The 24627-nt window shown below is 43.7% G+C and overlaps 1 protein-coding gene across 1 annotated transcript in view; it reads right to left on the minus strand.

Moving 5' to 3' along the window:
* Positions 1-972: 972 nt before the first annotated feature.
* Positions 973-24627, minus strand: part of KCNC1 (potassium voltage-gated channel subfamily C member 1) — a 156973-nt gene continuing 133318 nt past the window's right edge. The window contains exon 2 of the mRNA XM_019551010.1: positions 973-1967. Within this exon, the coding sequence (XP_019406555.1) occupies positions 1002-1967 (966 nt within the window). The 3' untranslated portion in view covers positions 973-1001. The remainder of the gene's footprint in view (positions 1968-24627) is intronic.

The following is a 24627-nucleotide window of genomic DNA, read 5'->3' on the forward strand; positions in this document are numbered from 1 at the left end:
TGACTAGTATTCTTCTACCTCCTCTTCCCCCAATGGAAATAGTATGAAATTACTTTTACTCTGGTTGGGTTCTTTGCCTGTTGCTGATGTGAACTGATGTAATTAAAAAAAAAGAATACCCTATCGTGGCATCAGCACTCATTGCTATTTAGTACAAATCTGCCAATAATGACCAGTTCTATGCCTTTTTTAGCCAACCTTTACTGCTAGGGGTTGAGAGAGCATCAACCCACACTTTCAAGAACAGCATATTTGTCTTAGCTGCTGTAGTTCAAAACTCTTCATGACTCTAAATGCTAAACTCTTGTAGAACATTATAAAATGGGTTGGTTTGCATGCTATGGAATAAACATCCTTACATCTAGACTTGTCTCCTTCTGAATCATTTTGCACTAGTGTCAAAAAATTGAGCTAGCATTCTACTTGGCAGTTAATCATCTGAAGGAGACGGGATTGCCTTGTGAATATGTATGTTGCTGTAATTGTCCCTTCAACTTACTGGGTACCCAGTTTCTTTAATCAGATGAACAATATCTGCCAATCCAAAACAGCTGAAAGGTCACAGCTGGGAACAAATGAAAAAACATCTAGTTTTTTTTCCCCACAATCTGATTTGTCAAACATCTCAGTAATTGCTGCATACTTGGCTCCTACTCCACTAGGAAGCATTCAGATCTGAGGAGCCTCTGTGATGCATTATGCAGTCCAGCAACACAGCTGCAGAAGACTAAAAATTCTTCTACTAAACGCAATTCCTCTTCAAAATAATCTTGAAATCTATATACCCTTAACCAGAACCAAAGTTTTGGCTCCTTAGAGCATGCTGTCATCCTTAATTTTGCTGATCAGCCTCCCCTGTATCATTTGTCCCTGCAACCTAGACTTCACACATATTATTCAATGTGTGGTGGTGGGACTATAATGGATAAATGTGCTACCCATTGCTCTAAGAAAGCAGTCTGACTGAATCTTAAATCTCTACAAGGGGTGGAGGTTAAAGGTCAGATGGACATTCCTCTAAGAGGTTTCCTACCTGCTCTGTTAATTTCTAAAATTTCTTCTTGGGCCAGTGGGCATGTGTCGCTCTGAGTACTGTGGTGTGGAGAGTTTACGACAGATTTACAATAATTGGGGGATCCCAGCTGGGGTGGCCTCGGGATATGCTTCTTTTTTTTCTTTGGTAGCTTCTGCTTAGCCATAGCTAAGGAGTAATACATTCCAAAATTGTTCACAATGACGGGGACAGGCATGGCAATGGTCAGCACGCCTGCAAGAGCACAGAGAGCCCCCACCAGCATGCCTGACCAAGTCTGAGGATACATGTCTCCGTAGCCCAGGGTAGTCATGGTGACAACAGCCCACCAGAAGCCGATGGGGATATTTTTAAAGTGTGTGTGTTCACTGGCACTAGGATCATTGGGTTTAGCACCTATTCTCTCAGCATAGTAGATCATCGTGGCAAAGATTAAGACGCCCAATGCCAAAAATATGATGAGCAGCAAGAATTCATTTGTGCTGGCACGGAGGGTATGTCCCAGGACCCTCAACCCCACGAAATGGCGAGTCAGCTTGAAAATTCGCAGAATTCGCACAAAACGGACTACTCGTAGGAAGCCCAAGACATCCTTAGCAGCTTTGGAAGACAGGCCACTTAGTCCAACCTCCAAATAGAAAGGCAGAATGGCCACAAAGTCAATGATGTTCAAAGAGTTTTTGATAAATTCCACCTTGTTTGGGCAGAACGTCACTCTCATTAGGAACTCAAATGTAAACCACACCACACAGACACCTTCAATGTAGGTAAGAAAGGCCTCAGTTTCTGCTTCCCTGTAGTGTCGGATCTGGGTGTCGTTTCCAATGAATTCGGTTTCTGTCTTGTTCACGATGGGGTTAAATCTCTCATGGGTCTCGAGGCAAAAAGTGGTGATGGAGACCAGAATGAAGAAGAGGGAGGCAAATGCCACATACTGTGGGAAGAAAAACACAAGAGAAATGTTAAAATGATACATTTGCCATAGGGGACCTGATCCTGAAGCACACAGGGGAAGCTGTGAAGCGATGTGGTAGGTGAAAATGTTAGCAGTTGCAATGCCTTAAGCCTCTGGATTTAAGGTGTTAAATTTTGGCTATGAAGATAGCCAGTCAGGCTGTAATACAGTACATTTTTTAACCCATACTTAAGTCCATTCTGATACAGGATATCAATTCAGCACAAGCTTATATCTAGGCACTCTTTTGAGTCCTCTGGACTTTTGTGGTACTTAAAGTTGAAGGGAAGTCTGAACACCACCCAGTATGGATGTCTGGTCCTCAGGGCTGGGGGAGGCTAGAGCTAGAAAAGACCTATTTGATCTCCGAATTCACTTGTTCTACAGTACAAGTTATAGAACTGTTATCATTAAAAAGTTAGCAGTTGCTAACAGTTACTACAGTCTTTCACCTGATGTTTAATGCCTGTTTTCTGTTCCAGGTATAGGGGAAACAGTAGTATTGCAGACCAACTAACAGCTGGCAATTACTGATATTGTAATGATGGCCTCTGGAGGGTTGTAATAGAGGGAATTATTTAACATTGCAAAGCAATGTTGTATTTGTTTTCATTTGTGTTAGAGCATTGCACCATCTCACCAGAGTCAGCAAAACATAAAGGAATGTCAGCACCTTCTGTAGGAATGCTCTTCATTATTGAAGTCCTCAGCCCCCTGTTATAAGCCTTCCTCAAAGCTAAGAGAATGGCATTGAGGACCAGCTCCTCAGAGGAGGCTTCAATGGAACAGCAGTCATTTACCTCCTGATCCTTTAACTAGATTCCTATCAAAATGCAAGAATGCACTTGAGAACCATTACTCTTTTCAAAGCCCTGGTCTTATTTTGCAGTTGTTGTTGTCACAATGAAGGAGGTAACAGCCCCCAAGACCACTGGGGATTTAAGCACTTGTTTTCTACTTCAGCCCTCTACTTCAGCCTTAGCACTGTCTCAAAGAGGATACTCCTCATTTACAACAAGGTAACTGAATGGAGAAATAGACTCAACATCTGCAGTCCTGGGTAAGTTCTTTTTCTCTGTCTGGTGCCTAGTCAACATTTTAATCTAGTAATTAATAAACAGATCCTAAACTCAAACAGCCTCTTCTCCCCAAATTTGCATGCATCTAATTATCTGTTGCACATCAAGGCTGTCCAGTAATGGAAGGGCCTTTTTCAATTCCACTCTCAAGGTTTGTCATCTTCAAGTTCATGCTATTTATACATAACCACAACTTGACAAAGCAAGACACAGAATACTTTTCAATTCTGGCCTAAAAGCAGTGTATCAGTGGAGGCACTATTGAAAAAAGAGCAACACACTGTAAAGTCCTTTTATTACTTTTAGCAAACATTATAATCAACATAGGAGTTAAAGTTAGTTTCTTCTGCAATTACAATACAATAACCTAAAAGAAAGCTGCCCAAGGAATACGCCTATTGAAAATAAGACCTGACCTGCTTCATGCTACTAAGACAATTGGAGAGTTTTTGCTCTGTGTTTCCCATGTGTGTAACTAGAAAACAATTGTGCTCGACCTTCACAGTTAGTAAACAAAGCCAAAAGCAAAAGTCAGACACATCTTTCAATGTGCTTCTTTGTATAGGGCGCATCTACACATGATGCTATATTAAGGCAGCAATGTGCTACAGTGACACAGTGTCCATGGGCATCTACACGTGACCAGCAACTACTTCGCCATAGTGGCATGCTCCCCCAGTATAGCGCGCCACTATGGTGAAGTAGCTGCTAAAAATAATTTTGAGCTGCGTGTATAGCACAGTATGGGCTGCACAGGTAGAGTGTAGAAGAAAATTAACTGCTTCCAGAGGAGTGAGGGATAAGCTAGCTTTTGGCGGGGCTCGACTACTTTGACTCTACTCTAAGTAAGAGCAAAATCTGGCCTAGAGTAACAGGCATTAAAAGTGGGTGCATCTACATTTGCAATTAATGCAAAGGAATAAACTCCAGAGCAATTTGATTGGGATGCAGCAGGCCTGGGCTGGCAGGGGGCATGGGGCAGTCAGTCCCGGGTTCTAGGTAGCAGTGCCAGACAGTGGAGTGGCTGACTGGGGCACGAGTCTGCTGAAAATATAGAGCTGTATGGTTAGGTGGCAGGCAGGAATCTGGGCCTCTGCTGCCTGGGTCAACTGGAAGTAAACTGTGTCAGAGTCTACACTTGCATTTAACTGCAGTTATTTATTCCGCTGTAAGACAGTACTGTCTTATAGCAGAATTAATTAGTTTACTGTGGCCCAATACAACTGTATGTGTAGACAGTTACAATTTAAATAATTTACAAATTAATCTATTCTGCAGTAAAGTGCATGTGTAGATGCACCTTCTGATTCTGAACCAAAGAATGGGCATATCATCAACATGTGGTAGTTGTATTACAGTCCCCCTTCTGAGAGCAGGTCTCTATTGCTCCAACTATTGTACCAACAGACACATAACAAGAGATGGTCACTGTGCCCAATGAACTTATAGACTAAACAGACTAGAGACAGAAAGACAGTAGAAGTAGCAATATCCCCATTTTACAGATAGGGGATTGAGGCACAGAGAGGACAAGAAATTTAACCAATAACATGTGGTCTGTGGCAGAGCTAAGAACAGACCATAGCTCCTTCTGAATTCCAGTCCTTAACCAAAAGAACATCCGCCTTTTCAGTTAGTTCTAGTTTCCTACCCATGTCATCTAATATTCCATTTAAATCTACAAGAATTGAAAGTGCCTTCTATGGTCCACACCTATTGCTCCCAGATCCTGTGTACTAAATGCCCTAATGTATCTTTTTAAATCAATAGCTACCGGGACCGTTGTTGGCTGTGGGGAAGAGCAGAAGAAAAGAAGTAGGTATTAGAACTGTTGGTATCTCCTTCGGCTTCTGCTGAAATACAGGGTGTCCTCTTGGCTAGGATGAATATCTGGTCCTCAGTATCTGTATCTGATAAATGAGTGAAAGAATGAGTTTTGAGCTGTCATTCACTGATATTTTCATTGTGTTTTGAGATCTCAGCTAAGACAGTACAGTTGCTGCATGCAGTTTTGAGCATGCATTTGTTGGCTTTCACTGGCATCCAAATCCTCCCCAGAAAATAAGGCATTCTGAGTGCACTCCACAAGTCAGCTGGTGTGCAATATTGTTAATACTTACAGGTATAAATATAGTTGCACATCCCACCAGCTTGGAGAGGATTAAAACAACAAACAGAGGAACTGGGAAATTATTCACACCAAGCTTAGATTCTGTCTGCTGTGTTTCAGCCTGGAGCAAATTTCTACCCCAGAGGCACAGGCCCATGAGAATAAAAGCTTCTGAAGGGAATGCTGACATGTCCGGATCGCTGGCAGCACAAACACACATTTTTGAACCACAGACAGGAACTGCATTGCATACATTTTTATTAGAATAAAATTGTTTCCCTAGGGATTCATGAAGGAAGCCCTTCATGCAGACTTAAAGTGCAATTCTCCTCAATGTGCAGGTGGAACTCCCGAAGGTAGTGTTTTCTGCATAGGACAACCCTCAGCCTGGCCTCCTTGCACAGTGAGAGTCATTAGAAGAAATGCTGAGCTGTATTAAAGAGAGGAAACAACCAACACTGACAAGTGTTTAAATCCACAACCATGACATATACTTGTTGTTGTATTGGGAGACACCACCACAGCAATCATGTCTCTTGCTAGTAGTGTCTGCAAATGGCTGTGTCTACTGCTTCCTGATGGAATCAATAGTGCTTGGCCCCAAATTCAATCAAGTGATGAAAGTTAAGCGGATGCTTAAGTCTTTGGCAAAACACAAAGGATGGGCTTAAGCCAGGGGTGGGCAAAAGTCCAGCCCATGGCGGACTCCATTTCCCAGCAGCCCCTGCCTGTGTTGCTAAGGCCAGTTTCCATGGAGACCTCAGTAGCAACGGCAATGTAACATCATGGGGCCAGAATTTCCATGGAGACCAGGTGCAGCACTGTTGGCACAGGGTGCGTGGCTGGGCAGGGAGCTGCTCTGGGACCAGGGCTGGGATCTTGCACTAGTGACATTGTGGTCCAGAGCCAGGTCAGAGCTGTGATCCACTGCCCGCATGGTGCTCTGGACCCCACTCCTAGCAGCTCCCCATCCAGCTGAAGCAGCTCCCCATCCAGCCATGCACCCTGCCAGCACTGCTGGGGCTGGTCTCCATGGAAACCCTGGCCCCATGCTGTCACAGCACCACAGCTACTGGGGTCTCCATGGAAACCGGACAAAGCGATACAGGCAGGGGCTTCTGGGAAATGGAGTCTGGCCATGGGCCAGATCTGCCATATTGTCCATCCCTGGCTTAAGCACATGCTTTGTTAAATTTGAATTAGCTTTATTGCAGGAACTACCAACCCCCTCCCAGTAATACACTGACCAAAAGAACCCCACCACTTCCCATTGGACAGCAAAATACTTGCTCCTCTCTTAGGTTTCTAGGAGAGACTGTCCTCAAACTAATCCTGTTGCCAGACAGTTACTTCAAAAGCCAACTGAATTCTAAGGGGCTGTTTTTCAAAAGCCACCCCGCCTACCCCACATCAAGCACCTTCACTTTTTTGTGGTATTACACTTGTGTGTAGGTCAGGGCTGTTCAGTTGGTGGCTTGCAGTCTGCATCTAGCTCACAAGGGGTTCAGTTGCAGCCTCTGGGCTCCTGCTGGGCCATCACTTCCCACATCAATTTGGCAGAGTCTCTAGGTTCCAATAATAAACTGGGTCTCTAAGCTCCCACTCCTCCTTCCAGCTTTTGCTGCCTGCCCCCACACCAGGGAGTGGCCTCATGGGCACCCGATATAGCAGTGTGGAGGGAGGGGCTGCACTTACATGCTGCAGTGGTGGGAGAAGGTGAAGATGCATGGTGCAATGGGGGAGACTGGCTGGGAGGGGCGGGGGGATGAGGAGCTGTGGCCTGTCATTTTGTGACCTGTAGACATATGGCCCCTGCTACTGTGGCCTGCAGGGCATTTGGCCCTGGTTGGTTCATCTTGATATATGTGATAGGATTTGTATATGAAAAAAACATTTTGGAAGATAGGTCCTAAATATGAGGGCCTGGTTATCAACTACGGTAAGTCTACTGTATATCATCTGGTCCCCTTTACTTTTCAAGAGAGGTCTAAATAGGCCTTGATGTAAATGAGGATCAGACTTTCATCCATATCACCTGCACCTGGTCCAAAAGAGATGTTTAGATGCTCATAACTGGGCGTGTCTACACATGCATTTACACTGGCTTAAATTTACTGCATAGTAAGTGGAAATAGGCTGGAATCTACGCTTGCAAATGTTAAAGCACATTAATGTTGTATGTGGACTGACTTGGGACTAAAATTAGCTGCGTTACCAATCTGTAAGGCATCTACATGTGCGGTAACTAATTGGACATAAATTTTATATCTGCATGATGCAGGTAACAAATTTTCACTCAAGCTGGTGTAAGTCACCCTATTTACTACATAATATGGGCACGCACATGTAGATGCATGCCTATGCTGCACAGTAATTTTGGTTACTGCACAGGAAATGCGCATGTGTAGACACATTCACTGAGCAGCTGGCAAATCAACAGCTGGTGCCAAAAATGGTACAAATAAGGAAAGAATTCCCCCCCCTTTTCCTTTAAACTGCTCTATATATTAATTAACCATTGTCTATGAGCCCTGTTTACCAAGCTGTAAGCAATATCCCATGTCCCTAAATACAACCAATACTGTTTGAAAGTGACTATATTCAATACAGTCAAAGAAGTAGGGAAACCCACATTTTCCTAATCTACCACAAAGGTTAGCAGAAGATCAGACACTACAGCTACTTTAATTTTAGAGATGGTGAACTTCTATAAATCCCACTGAAACCAAGAGGAGCTATAAGTGCTTAGCACCTTTGAAAATCAGATCACAGGCTTTTATTCATAAATAATTATCTGGCCCATGGGTTCTTTTTCTGAGATTTACTTCTGATATTTATATATATCTTTACTTCATTGGCTCTGAAAAGGCTTGGGCAAAAGAGTGGGAATTTTGTCAGATTATGTCATGTGCCATTGAGTTATACAACAGCAGCTAAAATTTTCTATAATTAAAGCAAGTACCTAGTTAAAATGTCAGGAAGTGATCAGAGCTCTTTCATCTGCTTTGACACTTGGCACATGTGAATGATTTCTGCTGACACTGGAGATACTGCGGCAGTCATTTCTTCCTTCACTTTAATACTCAAAACAATAACATTTCAGATTATCCTAAACTGCGGGGCAGGGATGCGGGGCAGGGGATTAAGGGAAGAAAGGAGACTTTGACAGAGAAATCTGATTTACAATGTAAATAATTCAAAATCCCTACATTTTGGGGAGGGAAATAATATTCCTCCATGATTGTTGATTGTGGCAGATACAGAATTCTTGTGCAAATTGGTTTAACAAGACTATTTAGAGACAGGCTAAGAACGAGCTTTCTACTCTTCTGGAAATGGGGTACTTACTAGGGATGTGCAAAGTAGGTCCTATTCAATTCAGATTTGGCTTGAATGAGGGACAGTGATTCAATTAATTGATTCAGATCACTGTCCCTGATTTGATTCAGCTGAATCTGAAGATTTGGTCAAGTATTTATGCAGCTACTAAGTGACTGTGCAGTACTTGGCATTACTGCGCAGTACCAACGCCTCCCAGTTTTTGGCCAGCACTATTGCACTGTAGCAATGAGCTACCATGCAGTAGCTTTTTACTACTGCACACTACCATCACCACAGTTAGTACCCGGCAATGCTACTGCATGGTAGCAATGAGCTACAGTGTAGTAGCTTGTTGCTACTGTGCCATAGCATCTCATGTAGATGGTCCCTGTGTCCGTGTTTTTCCTACTGCTCTTTGTGAGTCTTGTCTATCTAAATTGTGAACTGTCTGGGTAGGGCCAATAACTTACGATATGTTTATATGGCACCTAATGCAATGCGGTGAAATTTCAGTTGTGGCCTGATATGGTGATGATTGTAGTAATAATAATGATGATGTTGGTGGTGATGATAATAATATAGAGATGCAACTCCAGCTCCACAGGCAAGGAAAGGACTCAGTAGCAACAGCAACTTTTTGCCAGTGAAGTTTGGTAACTTCAGGGTCCAGTTTCTAGACAACACTGATCTACAATACACATCATTCATAATTAGGGACCTACTCAATTTACAGTGCCGTGGATTTTGCAGAAACTGAAATTGGACATTGTATGCAAAAAACATTAAAGAAAAAAACCAACACCTTACTGAAAATAAAATGCTGGGTCCCCGGTAGGAGGCAGAGGTTTTCATGGCCCTTGTTGGGGGGGTGGGGGTGGGGGGTGAGGCCACTGATGTGAAGGGGGGCAGCCACCATTTTGGCTGCCCCCCTCTGTCACCCCCTCACCACTGATTAGCTGATAGGGCTGCCCATCATGCTGCCCCACCCCCTCAGTCAATCAGCAGTGTGGGATGGGGATGCACAACAGCTTAGCCAATCTGCTGAGGGGCGGGACCACATGGCAGACAGCCCTCTCAAGAGCTGGCTGCCCTGAGCCAACACTTTTCTCTTCCAATACTACTCAGGATTATTTTATGATCCTGACTCAAGCTACAAGGGAGGAAAGAATTAGAAGATGCTTAGGGAAACTTCTCCCCTAGTTTCTTTTTCTCTAGCTCATGGATAGAAATGTTTTTAGGGCAACTTCATATGCATATCCCAGACCCATGGATGGTAGATGCCTCCCCTGAAATGGAAGACTGTGGAAGCGTAGGATATAAACTAGGAAGTTTTTGTTTTTGTTTCTGAACTACATCTGGTCTAAGCATTAGAAATGTGATAAGCAGTTGAATAAATGACACTCCCTTACTCATCATATCTGCTGGCTTTATGCATTATGAGTCAGAGCTTTAGTGACAAAAATATGAGTTCATTAAGTTTTAACTCTTCTTGTTCTATAAAGCTAACACAGAACTGGGCTGAAAAGCAGCCCATCTAATCCTCAAAAGAAGGGCCTTAGGCACAGTCCAGGACTCCCTTCTCCTCCTCTTGTCCTTACCAGCATGGAAAAGAGAGAGAGATATAATCAGTGCATATTAGAGAGAGGAATAAATCATGGGCCTGCTGGCCTTGTAGTGGCTAAAGGAATAAAGCTTATGTTTCTCTTGGAACTTGAAGAGGAAATGCTGAAAATCCATGAAAAAACAGGCATTGCTCTTTTTCAGGAAGACAACGAGCCGGAAATGCTGTAAATCTCATAAGAACAAATTAGTCTCATGAGATTTCCAGGGCAGCCGTGATGATATGACTGGTTTGGCCTTGCATCAGGTAAGTATTCATATTTCAGATGGCTTCTGAGCCTTAGTGATTTGACCAGCACTTTTCAAGCCAGGAGGATCATGGGACTTGACTCACAATGCCACTGACTTGGATAAATTACTGTATTCTTCTTCCTAAAATTATGTGAAACCTTATAGTTTCAGTTCCCAGGAGCCCCTGAAAATATTTTTGCTGACTAAATGAAGAAGAAGCTGCCAAGGTCTGTCTGTTCTTGGCTTAACTGGTACCTTGCACAGGATAGGGACAACTGGGAATTTTATTGTGGCCCTGGGCACGCCCTGGGGCCTAGTCTAGCTAGTTTTTTCAGTGGTTGAATGGGTCACTAAACACATCACCCTGGGGGTGTCTCCACCAGAAGTTTCCTGTGTAGTTGATTAATTAACTGTGCAGAAAATGTCTCAGCGTGTACACTTGTGCCCTTCTTAGGGAGCACAAAACTAATTAACTCCACATCAGGGTAGAACTTATAAATATAAGTCCTACCCTGCTGTGGAGATTTTTGTGTGCACCAGTGCACATGTAGATCCTTCTCAGTGTGCTGTGGGCTGGCCACATGTTTAAGCTGTGCACCCAGGAGCTTCCTGGGAACAACAAACTGCAAAGCAATAAAACTCTTCAGTTTATTGTTGCACACTAATGGCATGTGTAGACACGTTCACTTACTTTTAGTTCCCTGCTTGTGCTAATAATATCAAAACAGTTCATAGTTACAGGTTGTGTCTATACAAGACACTTTACTTGAGATTAGAGCTAATTACTGCACAGTAAGTGTCACCCTGTAAATACAAGTAGCAAATTTTCTCAGGAGTAATGACTGCGCAGTATGGCATGTGTAGATGGCCAACCAGGAGTGTATGTGCTCCCAGGCAGCTGGACAGTGGGGGTGGGAGATTGCTCTCTGCCCCTAAAAGCTGCCTTTTGTTGGGGCAGGCTCTGCTACTGCAGCCTGGGAGCTCCAGACAATGTCCCCCTGCCCTGGCAGCAGGGCGCTCCAAGCCCCTGCTCCACTATCGGAGTGGGGCCTGGGGGATTCTTGTCTCTCAGTCTTGGCTCTGTGACCTGCTGGGACCTCTCTGCTGGTGGGGCAGGAGGTATTATCCCTCCCCAGGCTTCAGTGGTGGAGCCTGCCCCAGCAGCAGGCAGCTCTGGGTTCAGGGAGCAATGTCTCAGCACCTGCCAGGAGACAGCTGTCTCCTGGCTCTATGCTCCCTGCCAGCCCCTGGGCTAGCACCCACAGGGATCCTAGAGTTCCCTCTGGCTGCTGCAGGAGACTAGTGCAGGGCCCATGCTTACCCACATGTGTAAATGCCTTGCTCTGGGGTAATTTACTTTAGAGTAACCCCCCCACCCCCAGAGCATTTGCATGTGTAGACACCACCACAATGTCAAGTAGGAATGTCAGGTAGGAAGTAGAGTCCCGTGATAACTTGTTTCAAGTCTGGAAATTTGTTGTGGATAGCACTGTGCAAAATTAACTAAGCTTTGTCTCCATTTGTTTTTGTCTTGAAACCACCCATTGACCACACTGCAGTTGTTACTTGGCCCAGAGAATCCTATAAACTTTTGTTATACTAGCAAACCTCTTGTAATACCTGAAAGAGTTTGGGATGATAAAAAAAAGATTAAACTAAAACCTCAGGAGCTTTGAGACTTGTTAAACTTGTTATTGAAATTTGTGTTTATGCTGTGGACCCTCATTCTGTCAGGCACTCAAAACACACCTGTCTTTTCTGAAACAAGAGAAGTCCCAAAGCCAACCTCATGGGAAACAAAAGTCAATGGGACAAATAAAGGTAGATACATCTCTAAATATCTGGCCGTGGCTGTAAAGCCAAGTGAAAACAAAGAACTTGTTGAAAAGCACTTTCAGCAGCTATGAGAACTTTATTAAAAATGGTAAAGGCTCTGAAGTTTCTTAGCACATAGGACACTTATACACAAGCTCTGAGGCTGCTCCAGTGTGCTGGAATTCCAGTGTGTCAGAGCAGACTTGATTAATAGGATCTGCTGCAGCCTTCTAAGCATGAACAACTGGTGCCTTCCACGATTGGGTGGACACCAGGGCGGTGAGTGGCAAGCGGGGACCACCCACAGCCACTGCTGGCAGTGTTGGCAATGGAGGGGCTGGAAGGTGTGGTGATCAGCAGGCAGTGGGTGGCGAGCAGGGACCGCCTGCAGCTGCATCGACAGCAAGGTGGGGGTGACCATTGGCAGAAGGCAGCGGCTCCAATGGTGGCCAATCTCAGGGGGGGCATGTGCTCCCCCTATGCATCGCCTAGGCTCCTAAGTCTTAGGTATCAGTGTCCCCACACTTAAAAATGACAATGGCATTTAAACTAAAGCTTGTTGAAAGTCAAGCTCCTCCACTGCCATTTTTAAGCACAGGGATGCTGAAAGAAGAGACATGGCTCCAAGAGCCCCTCTAATTAAAGTGTTGCCCCTCCCAACCCTGGAGCATGTGTAAAAGTGTCCATAGTATTTATTAAAGAGGAGGTCCTATCTGTACAGAAAATAATCCCAGTCTTTCTCTTGTAGATGGGAGTTATATAAGAGCCTGACCTACTATTCCAGCCAAGTCTTTGTTTGTGGAGCATGCTGGCCAGTTGCAATCAGCCTGACAATTTTCTTTCTTTCTCTTTGTTGTCATTGCAATGAACTGTCATTAAGGCAATCAATTCACCAGCTCCCTTCAGTGAACACAATATTTCAGCTGCCAGGCTGCTCTACTTTTTGTCACCGGCTAAGATATAACAAAGTAATATGCTTATGAATAAACAGGGCCTCCTGTTCTGAATGATTAGTCCTCTAGTCCTTTAATACTTAATAGGTATGATGATTATGCAGTGCCAAAATTATAATACCCCACACATGAGATACCTTGGAATGCTTAGTTTGAAAGTAGTAGTCAGATGTGAAAGAGTATGTGAAAACACATATTTTCAATTGTGGAAAACATATTTAAGTTATTTCCAAATTCAGTGTTGACATAAAAAAAATTAATGGGAAGCAGATCCTTTGAGTGCTAAACAAAATGTATAGCTGGAGGTTACATGTTTTCAAGGTATCCATTTCTAAGCACTTGGAGGAGGAGGAGGTCCTAGGAACAGTCAGTATAGATTCATTAAGGGCAAGTCATGCCTGAGAAACCTTCTGTGGTGAGATGACTGGCTCTGTGGAATTGGGGAGAACAGTGAAAATGATATAACTTGACTTTAGCAAGGCTTTTGATATGGTCTCCCACAATATTCTTGCAAGAAGGCTAAAGAAGTATGGGTTTAATGAATGGAAAGTAAGGTGGATAGAAAACTGTCTGAATCATTGGGCTGAAAGGGTAGTAATCAATGGCTTAATGTCTAGTTGACAGCCAATGTTAAGTGGAGTGTCTCAGGGGTCAGTCCACTTCAATATCCTCATGAATGATACAGAAGATAGGATGGAGTGTACCCTTAGCAAGTTTGTTCATTACACCAACCTGGGGGGAGTAGTAGATATGCAGGAGGGAAGGGCTAGGATTCAGAGACACCTTGACAAAATTGGAAGATTGGACCAAAAGAAACAAGGTTCAGTAAAGACAAGTGCAAAGTCCTGCACTTAGGATGGAAGAATCCCATGCACTGGTACAGGCTGGGGACCGACTGGCTAAGCAGCAGCTCTGCAGAAAAGGACCTGGGGTTTACAGTGGACAATAAGCTGAATATGAGCCAGCAGTGTGCTTTTGTTGCAAAGAAGGCTAACAGCATTCTGGGCTGCATTTGTAGGAGTGCTGCCAGCACATCCAGGGAAGTGACTATTTCCCTCTACTCAGCACAGGTGAGAGCACATCTGGAGTAATGTGTCCAGTTTTGAGCCCCCCACTATAGGAAGAATGTAGACAAACTGGAGAGAGTCTAGCAGAGGGTAAACAAAATGATTTGGGGATGGGGCACATGACTTTTGAGGAGAGGCTGAGGGTACTAGGCTTATTTAGTCTGCAGAAGACTGCATGGGGATTTAATAGCAGCCTGCAACTACCTGAAGTGGGGTTTGAAAGAGGATGGAGCTGGACTGTTCTCAGTGGTGGTAAATGACAGAACAAGGAGCAATGGTCTCAAGTTGCAGGAAGGGAAGTTTAGGTTGCATATTAGGAAAGACTTCCTCATGAGAGTAGTAAAGCACTGGAACAGGTTACTCAGAGAGGTGGTGGAATCTCCATCCTTGGAGGTTTTTAAGGCCTGGCAAGACACAGCATTGGCTGGGATTGGTCCTGCTTGGAGCAGCGGGTTGGATGAGATGACCTCCTGAGATCCCTTCCAACCCTCATTTTCTATGATTCTGTGTTAAACATGGTAGCTCTCAGGCATGTAGTGCACTAGCCCAGTGTCCTTCAGAGACTCTCTATGGTCAAGAAGTCAGGTACTGGATTTGACCTTTTGGATGCCCAAGCAAAAGAAGTGTCAATCAGTTTTCTGTATCTGTTTCTGCTAGGACTAGCCAAGCCCCATGATTTAATGGCAATTAAATGCACTGACATATAAGGGGCATGAATCTGGGTCTCATGATATGTTGCTTCCTCTCTGGAGTGGCTGCTGCTGGGTGTACTGCAGTTACAGCAAAGTGGGTGGGGGAGGATGGAGAGAAACATTTCACATGTCTCTCTAGCACCTGTCTCTTCCCACTTTTTGGGCAATTCTTATCACAGCATTGACACATCCCAGATGGGGTTGTGACTTCTTCTGCCAGACATATAGATCTGGTTGGTTCTGGTCCTTTGGAAGAAGAGGTGTAAGGGAATTGGGGATGTTTTTTTTCTTTAAAATGTTATATGGGATTTTTCTGCATATAATGTCCTTCATAACATCTGTATATTTTTAGGTGATACCAGGACTATTAAAACATAATCTAGTTAGTCCTGTCCAATGCAGTCAGCTGGGAAAGATGCATACTCTCATGCTTCAGGCCATAAACCAACCAATAATTGATGGGACTGGGGGAAAAAAAACAGCTCTGGGGCAATCTATTCCACAACTGCACACTTGAGGTTCTATTAAGAGCAGGCGAGACAGACACTTGATGGGGATAGATTAGTCAAGGATGATCCTACCTTGAGCAAGGGAGCTGGACAAGATGCCCTCCTGAGGACCCTTTTAACCCTAATATTCTATTATTTGTTGAGCTGTTAAGGGGTTTCTGGTGCCTTTCTCTGAGGCCTCAGGTACTACCCACTGCTAGTGGCTGATAACTGAGCAGTGATAAACCAATGGCTACTTTCAGTGTGGTACTGGATATGCTGAGAGAGTTACACATTCCCCTTCTCTTACTCACCACTAGGTGTTTACTCCTGCTAAGGAAAGAGAGGGGAGCCTTGGGTGAGGGAATGGAGTTTCTGACTAGATTTAGACAGAATCCTCTGGGAAAAACTCAAAGTCTTAAAAGCTCAGCATGGCCTTGAACAAACTCACTCTGCTGAGGTTTCCTATGGTTTAAAACTGCTTTTTTCTGCTTTGTCATAAAAGATCAGACACAGTGATTGCTTGCTAATGGCTGCATATGATAAACAGCCAGGTGAAACGGCATGGCTCTGAATCTCATGTTTTGTTTCTGGATTCAGAACTCAGAGAAGTTGGGTTGTCTAAGGTGAGAATATCTACATGAACCCCTGAAACCACCAAGTTCACAGAATTTTGTTACAGAGTTCTGTGAAGAAGTAGCGTGCTCTAACAAGTGCAGAAAATCCCTGGACCTAATTTTTACTTTTTGGGGTTAAACTAGTGGTGCTTATCCTCTGGCTTGCAGATTGGATCTGGCCCACAGAGCCATGTCATCTGGCTCGGGGATTGGGATTCCCACAGGCCTGGAAATTTGGCAGCAGGTGAGAAGTGGCAATTAACACTCCCACTGCTCCCCTGATGCCAAATTTCCAAGCCCTGCAGGCCAGATGACATGGCCTTCTGCAGAAAGCCAAGGCTGTGGGTGCAGGGCCCAATGTAGCATGTGAGGCCACACACTGGCTGTCTTTGTCTGCCAGATTGGCTCCAGCTTCATGTTCTGGATTGTGCCATGGACCGGATCTGGTCTTTGGACCAATCCCACACTATCATCTGGCCTGTGCACCAGAAAGATTGGGCATCACTGGGTGAAGCTGTGACTTGGACTTTATGTTTGTGCACGGAAGTGACCTAGATGAGGACAAGGACTATTTGGACCTTAGGCTTGGCTCTGTAGCTGTAGGCACCCATTTATTGCCTCCTCAGAGACAAGAAATAGGCAGACCCTTTGCTATATGCTAAACCCACACATGGTGATTGGTTTGTAAGCAATTGATTGTGAGTTAATGCCTCTATAATAGGGGTAGACAATTATTTCAGGTGGAGGGCCGCTTACTGAGTTTTGGCAAGCTATCAAGGGCTGCATGGGTAGCTCTGTCCCTTGACACATGCCCCGCTCCCTGGTCACCATCTTGTGACCAGAAGTCCTGCCCCCTAACCCCAGACTTTTGCCACCAGAAGTCCCTCCCCTTGCTCCCAGAAGTACTCCTGTCAGTAAGGGGTTTTGCCACCTTGGAACCAGAAAAATACCAGGGGCAGGGCTGGGCTAGGTCCTGCTGCTGGCTTCCCCTGGATCCTAGTGCCCCTGGCTCTTGTCATCTTTGACAGGCAGCCAAGAGCAGATAAGTATTAATTTTCTAAATTTTTTAGGGCCCCCACGGGCTGGATGGAATGGCCTGACAGGCCAGATCTGGCCCACGGGCAATATTTTCCCCACCCCTACTTCAGACAAAGGACAGAGAAAGAGAAGAATTGTAAATCCATGGCATGTGACTACTAGGATGATGCAGCTTATTGGAACGTTGCTTGCTTATGGATGACTACAGTAGAGTCTAGTACATAGAGTAATAGGAGATACATGGAACTTGCTTGAATCCATTCCCAAACCTACATCCCATCGCAGCAGTGGATAACAGCACCTTGAGAACAGGAATAAATACTTTTATTCCTGCCCTAACTTCCATGGCACAGGCATAAGGAAAATTGAACTATTACAAATGTAGAAAAAGAGGTGAGTGATGTCTAGCCTCCAGCTACATTAAAAAAAGCAAACCCTTGGTTTTATTTATTTTTTCTAAGAGGAAACGTGCGTATGTGAAGCAGTTGAGAACAAACCTTATTTATAAGAAACCTGAAATATGCAGTGAGGTATGATCCTAAATTTAGAGCTCTCAAAACTAAAGAGAAAGGCTGACTTTTCTGTGTGGCTTTTGAGTCATCAAATTTGGTTTGTGTGCTGAGTTCTTGTTGTTATTCAGACAATGGTGTGGATGCTCTGTGACAAAGTAAACAGCTGTGAAAGCTGTGATAGCATTTACTGTATGTAGCTTGACTGTGTGACGAACCTCCAACAACGTGTGAAATTTACCTGCATTTTAATATGTCATGTATGCCAAAAGGTATGGGGTGGGTTGTTGAATAAAAACAATAGCTCCTCATACACAAGAAGCCTGTGTGGAAAGCAACAGAGATAAGCATTTGGGGTCAAGCTTCTTATAGGGTCTCACACTGGGTGGGGGCACTGTTCTGAATTTGTTGCACTGTATTTTTATGAGTGACCAGTAATTTTGGATACCTTTAGTTTTGGGTGCCCAATTTGAGATACTGTAAATATACAACTTTGGCACCTTGATTTTCCATAAAGCAGTGAGCATTTGCCACCAAAAAATCTAACTTAATCACAGAATCTCAGGCTGAACAGCAGAAACAGGCAATCAAAATTGCTTGGCACTTTTGAAGATCTTAGCCCTTGTCAGTAGTTTTCCATGCATTCTTATTTTCTCATGACCAGGCACAACCCCTGTGAAGTGAATAGAAAGATTCCCACTGCCATTGTTGAACTGCCGATTGGGTCTTCAGTAAACCTGATGCTGGTATGTTGTGCAAACAAATCTGAGAATGGTTATAGACTTGGAAAAAGTAAGAAGTAAATTGCATCTAGTACATTTGTTTTTAATATGAGAACATTTGGATAGTGAATCTGATCCTTATGTATATCTGGAATCTGGAAGGGGAAGGTCAGGATTTAACGCTTAAATTACAGTAATTTAGTGGGAAGGACACCTTTTCTTCATGATATAGTTAGGCACAGCTAAATGCATTATGGGCATGTCTACATGTCTTCATATGGCAATGTTGCTATAGCGCCATGCTTTAACATTTCCTTTGGAAGTACTAAAGCACAGCACAGTATGGGTGATTACTGCACCATGTATAAAGAGCATGGGGAGATTTCACCGCTACATCACCATAGTGGCACTCTATAAGTGGGGAGTGCGCTTCTATGGCGATGTAGCTAGCGATCATGTGTAGACACGTGATTGATATGTCACCACAGTGTGCCATACAGCGGTGTTATGACTCGCTACATTGCCATAGGACAAGACGTAGACACGTCCTATGAGACTTTTATCCCTTCCCTCTGTAGTAGCTATCATCAGGTGGGCTAAACTAGATAGACTATCAGTCTGTTGTGACAAGTCTTGCACACTTTCATTTTTGGCTGTATTGTACTTTCACTGTAATAAAGCATTTCATACATTCTATTTTTTTTCATTACAGTAACACTAGGGGCCCCACATAAGATAGAGATGTTGTTGTGCTAGGCTGCATACATATGCATAGCCAATAGCAGTCCTGGCCCTGAAAAGTTGGCAAATTAAGTACATCTGACTGATATTTTAGACTGAATAAGCACATTTAAATAATCTGGGGGAATTCTCCCAGGTTTGTTCTCCTGGTATAGAAACATACCCAGTTACATGTATAGACTTTGAATTCTGAGGCCCTGAACAGTGAAGAGCTTGCAATGCTGATACTGTACACACATTGCAGCATGCTCTGCAGGCTCCCTTAGTCTGCCTGGTGACAAATGACAGTAGTGCATAGGGTAGCCCTGATTGGCTGATCCAGACTTCTAATGGTCTGCCTGTGTCTCTCTGCAGCACAGTGCATGGATTGTGAGTGGGAGAGTGTTCTATTCCCTGCTGGAGCAGCAGAGACCAGTGAGCAACACACTGTCTCTGGAGGGGGGGAAGGGCGGACATGAAATCTGGAGGACTATGTTCTCTTCTGAGAGAAGCTGTGGCACATACGGACATTTCCTCTCCCAGGAGAAATTCTCCTGAGCATGATTTAATTCTGGTTGTTCCCAGGCTATTTTTCTCTTGGAGTGGCCATTTTTACTTGGGGAGAAAAAGCCTTGACATCTGTACACTCATGATTTCTTCTATGAGAGTAGCAACTCCCCCAGGAGAAACTGAATGTCTGTACAAGGCCTTAAATACATGTTTTCTGTAGAAATATCTTCTGATCACCTAGAACTGGGCATGGTTAAAGGCAGGACACTGATTAAAAATATTAAATTATTTTGTTAATCTGGGATTATAGCAGAAATCTCTCAATTATGAAAGAGAATAAGGAAAAGGAAGAAAGATTTTTAGAACTGACACATACAAAAAAGTCTCTCTGTTCTTGACAGTGACAGTTTTGCAAGATAGAATTGTTGCCTATTCTTGCATATAGTTTTCTTTTTTTTATGCCCTTAGGTGTTGTGTGATCTCTAACAGTAATCTGACTAGCTCTTCCTCTTCTTCTTTTTTTTGTAAGGGTGCTGGACTGCCACAAAGTTTTCAGGTAATTTGGTCTTTATGATAAATAACCATTGAAATCTAAGCTATTGCTTTGGCTCCCCAAATCTGTGCTTCACACAGTAGGATTTTTATAAATGCCACTTTCCATCCTGCATGCAATATCAGTGCAGTCCTCTATAGATGGTCTGCATGACTGATATATGACCTTGAGAGTGTCAAACCACTTTTAGTACATATCTGGAGCAGTGGGTCTCCTCCTCTCCTCCTTCCCTTCTCCCCCTCTTCCTCCTCTCACCCTCCAACTTTTCTTTTTGTTCATTGCAGTTCATGATTTCGAAAATGAATGCCCTCACAATCACGATCTGTCAGAGAAGGAGCATATACAGCCTCCACAAGCCACTGACAAAACCGCCAGACTAACACAATGAAAAGGAAGGCATGCAGTTTGCTAGGCCTTAACACAGAGGCACAGATTTAATCATAGTCCTTAATATTCAAATTCAGTGAAGAACAGGAAGGTGGTGTAGAGGGCATAGATTGGGCTGAAATAGTACCGGTCCTTTTGACTGTGTTGTTGAGGTGGTAGTTTATAAGACTGATGCAGCTCAGCTGGTCTCGGTGTTTCTTGTGATCATGAAGGGGAATGATGCATAGAATCCAGATGCAGTTTTGTAAACTCTATTGTGGATGCCACTTCTTCCGAGATATTTTCAGCCTGGCAACACATTAGCATTTCTTTCGGACAGACCGATTGCAGCTGGATCTCATGATCACCTTATGCCATATGCTTGCCTTCACACTGCAATTCAAGAGTAGAGATGGTGTACATGCTTTCGGAGATGGAGTAGGTAAAGAAACAGACTATTGTAGGGGTTAATACAGACAGACATAGAGAACACAGATAGATAGTAGGGGAAGGAAGAGGAAAAAGCATAGGGTGGAAAAGAATGTGGATGAATGAAGACAATACAGCAAAGAGAGGAAAGCTAGAAAGAGATGCAGGCAGCGCAATTTATCAGTGCCTGGAGGCCTTTTGTACTAGCTGTGCTAATACACCAAGGCTATAGAGTGCTTGCACATCTTTCCTGAAACAGCATCTCTGAAACATCGCTCAGCTCAGAAGAGAATAGCTGGCTTTGATGCAAGAGGTCTGGTTCCTGTTCACTAACATTTGGTTGATTTTAGACTATTGTCTTTATCTGGCGTATCACAGAATGGTTCTGCAGAGCACCACATGTAGAGTGCTAACCCCAAATAGTCAAAAATCACAAGTCAGACTCATTATCATGATGAAAACAGTTTACTAATCAGCAAAGATTTTACAGCAACTGACTTTAAATTCCATTTACCTAACTTGTGTTTTTGAGCTTTCACAGGTCAAGTTTTTAAGCTTTTCTTTACAACTAAGGGGGGCTAGAAACTCATCTAGTTTTTTAGAGAGAATGCTCACATTCTCCCATAATCACCTGACTCCAGGAGCTGAACCTTGTAAGAATAAACACCAAATATCACACGGCTTGTGACAAAATTGTGAATATTAACAGCGGTGCACATATAATGGAATATTACTTGCCTGTCATTCCAGTCCCTTCATGGCCAGAAAGTTCAGATTCACTGCTCCATTTCAAGAGTGGGTACCCATGAAATGGAGAAGAATCTTATGAGTTTCAGTCAGGGCTGGACTTCAAGAGTCTGTGGCCCTGGGGCAATCTTGACATGTAGTCTGCCAAAGGACTGGTGACCAGAAGAGTGCCAGACTTCAGGGAGCAGCTGGCTGCCCAGGCTGGAAGAGTCAGCAGTACTGTGAATCTAGAAACCCTAGATTTCCCAGTTGTAATATCATCTGCATGGCAGGGCTGGCCCAGATCTGCACCCTGGAAACCAGGCAGGCAGCTATCAGAAGTTGTTGAAACCCTGATAAAACTGTGAGGTTTTTTTTCTTCCCTTCTTTTTTTCACATACAACACCCGCCCCCCTCCAAATGTAATGCCTTGTTTTTGAAGGGCAGAATAAAGAAGAATGAGAATGAAGACATTTCCAGAGTTACAGCTGCATAGAACACAGACAATATCTAACCTTCAGCTGATTTATCTTCTCTTTCCTACAAAACTAAAGCTGAATACCTAGATACTGCTGAAGACTTGTCTCCCTGGGTGGATCTATGATTCTGAAAAGAGCTAAGGAGTCTGTGCTAAATGCCTAGAGAGCCTAAGCAAAACAGCTAAAGACACAGTGAAATAGAACAGGAGAAGCTAGCAGACAGAAAAAAAATGCCTCCAAAAAGGTTAGCTTGATTAGTGGAACATCAAAGCTATTAAAATCAGAGATGATCCTTAACACCTGTAGACTGGGGAATAAGGAATTAAGTCCTCAGTATTACCCTCAGTTCCCTAAACAGTAATAACATAGCTGCTGCATTGTAGAGCAAGACTCAAACCCCAGGACTTCCAATCCCAGTCAGAATCAGTTTTCCTGCTTAATACACACAACCCAATTTGGAAGCCTGATTTTTTGGAAGAAAGTTGCATATTTATGCAAGAAAATATGGTATTTTAATTGACATATCGGCATTTTTAATGAAATCCCATTTTGTCAGAAAATTATTTACCAATTCTATTCAGCTAAGTTAAATCACGTGTCATGGACCTTTACTGCCATAATAGTTGAATGATTCTCCTTTAGCTCAAGTGGTGCAACCCTGTGTTTTTGGAGTAGTGGGGCCTGAGGTCTCTTCCTTCTGCCTTTTGTGAAGTGCTGCAAAACTGACTTCCATGTAATTCCTAGATGGCTAGGCTTGCAATAAGGTATGAGCCTTTTCACAACTGTTGCTTTACAAAACCTAAATCAGAGGTCTTATGTTACCAAGTTTAGTCCCTTTAATAACTTATCCATTTTACCGTTAAAGCCAACAATGAACACACTGTAGAGCAATGAACATGAAACTCCTCAAATGTGGCTTTCTGTGATTACAGGTCACTCTGTCTAGCAGAGTGGATGAGATGAGAGCATCAAGACTCCCACTGAATCCTACCTGAGAAAGAGCTTTAGTGATCCTATTTTTGGAATGACTCCATTGCCAAAATTAATGAGAAAATAAGTTTAAAAACTAGTCAGTCCTCAAAGACTCTTTCATTTTTATATGCTCTGCTTTATCTGAGCCAGGAAAGGCTGCACATTTTCCCCGCAGTGCCTCAAGGATTATGTCCTGTCAGAGGCAAAGGCTTGCTGAGGGCATTCAAGAACTCAGCAATGTGAGAGTCAAACCAAAGTGTGTTGTCCTAGGGGTTTTAATCTGCACAATCCCTGTTACTATAGCATTTCCCTCCTCTGTTATCCCAGAGGTAACAGATGAAAAAAACAAGGATAGTTTGCTTACTGTGGTTGAGCTCTGCTGAGCTAATGCTTCATGGCCCCACTTAATAATGAAACCCTAGGAAACTATAAGAGATTGTATCACCAATGAAGGTTTGGGAGATCTCTACTATGTATAATAAAAGTATTTTCTTTTCTTTCCTTTGATCTTCCTGTCCAAATGATTGAAGTGAGTGAGACAATAATTGTAGCTTCTTTCTGATTTATGGCTTACTGGCACCTCCTCACAGAACTAGTTCTTCTAATTTCTGGAACAGCTGCAAGAAACCCTGGGATCCTTTCATGAATCATGGTACCTTTCACCTTACGGCCTGCAAAAAAAAAGCAGAGCTGTCCATCTTCTAAGAGACCAGGGGGCTGCATCCAGTGGAAACTGCACCAGTAGGGACCACACTAATGTGAGCCACAGGCCTCTGGGTCACACCTCCCCTGCAACATACATGTATGTAGCTCCTATGCTTTTTTCCCACTCCCTGGGGCAGGAGCAGAAAGTGAAAGGTGATGGACAGGGGGATCATAGAGACCTTGGCTGTAGTAGCAGCCAGAGAGATAAGGTCAGGGGTGAGGTAGATTTCATAGACATTCGGGCTGGAAGGGACCTTGGAAGATCATCGAGCCCAGACCCCCAAATCCCTTTCATCCATAACACTAGCCAGTGTAGCACTGCTGAGCCTTTAAGGATGCTGCAAGTTTTTCTTCCCAGGGTGGAGAACCCTTGCATTTTTCAGTGTTAAACACCATCAGGTTCTCATCTGCCCATTTCCTGAGCCTGTCAAGGTCAGCCTGGATCGCCCTCCTGTCCTCAGGTGTGGATGCTTTGCCCCAAAGTTTGGTCTTGCATAGGGGCTGCACATTAACTTCTTACAGACTGCATTTTAGCTTTGATACTGACCTGTGCTACCCCAGTCAGAGGTCAGTGTGGCACATTCATGCCTGCTAGTGAATTTTGTACCAATTTGCTAATATGAGAATAGTGGTCAATTTTTTCTTGGAGATACACAGTGAATGAACTGCTTTAAGTTATGTCCTGAATGTGGGATAGGGTGATGCTATTGAAGGTCCCAAAGCATGCCGATACTAAGGATATATATATATTTTTTTCATAGACATTAGGGCTAGAAGGGACCTTGGAAGATCATCGAGTCCAGCCCCCCACCCAAAGGGCAGGAAGTCAGCTGGGGTCATACGATCCCAGCAAGATAAGCATCCAATTTGCTCTTGAAGGTGTTCAATGTAGGTGCTTGAACCACCTCTGCTGGCAG

The sequence above is a fragment of the Crocodylus porosus genome, unplaced genomic scaffold, assembly GCF_001723895.1.
Source record: "Crocodylus porosus isolate Cpor-Errol unplaced genomic scaffold, CroPor_comp1, whole genome shotgun sequence".
In the NCBI taxonomy this organism is placed as follows: Eukaryota; Metazoa; Chordata; order Crocodylia; family Crocodylidae; genus Crocodylus; species Crocodylus porosus.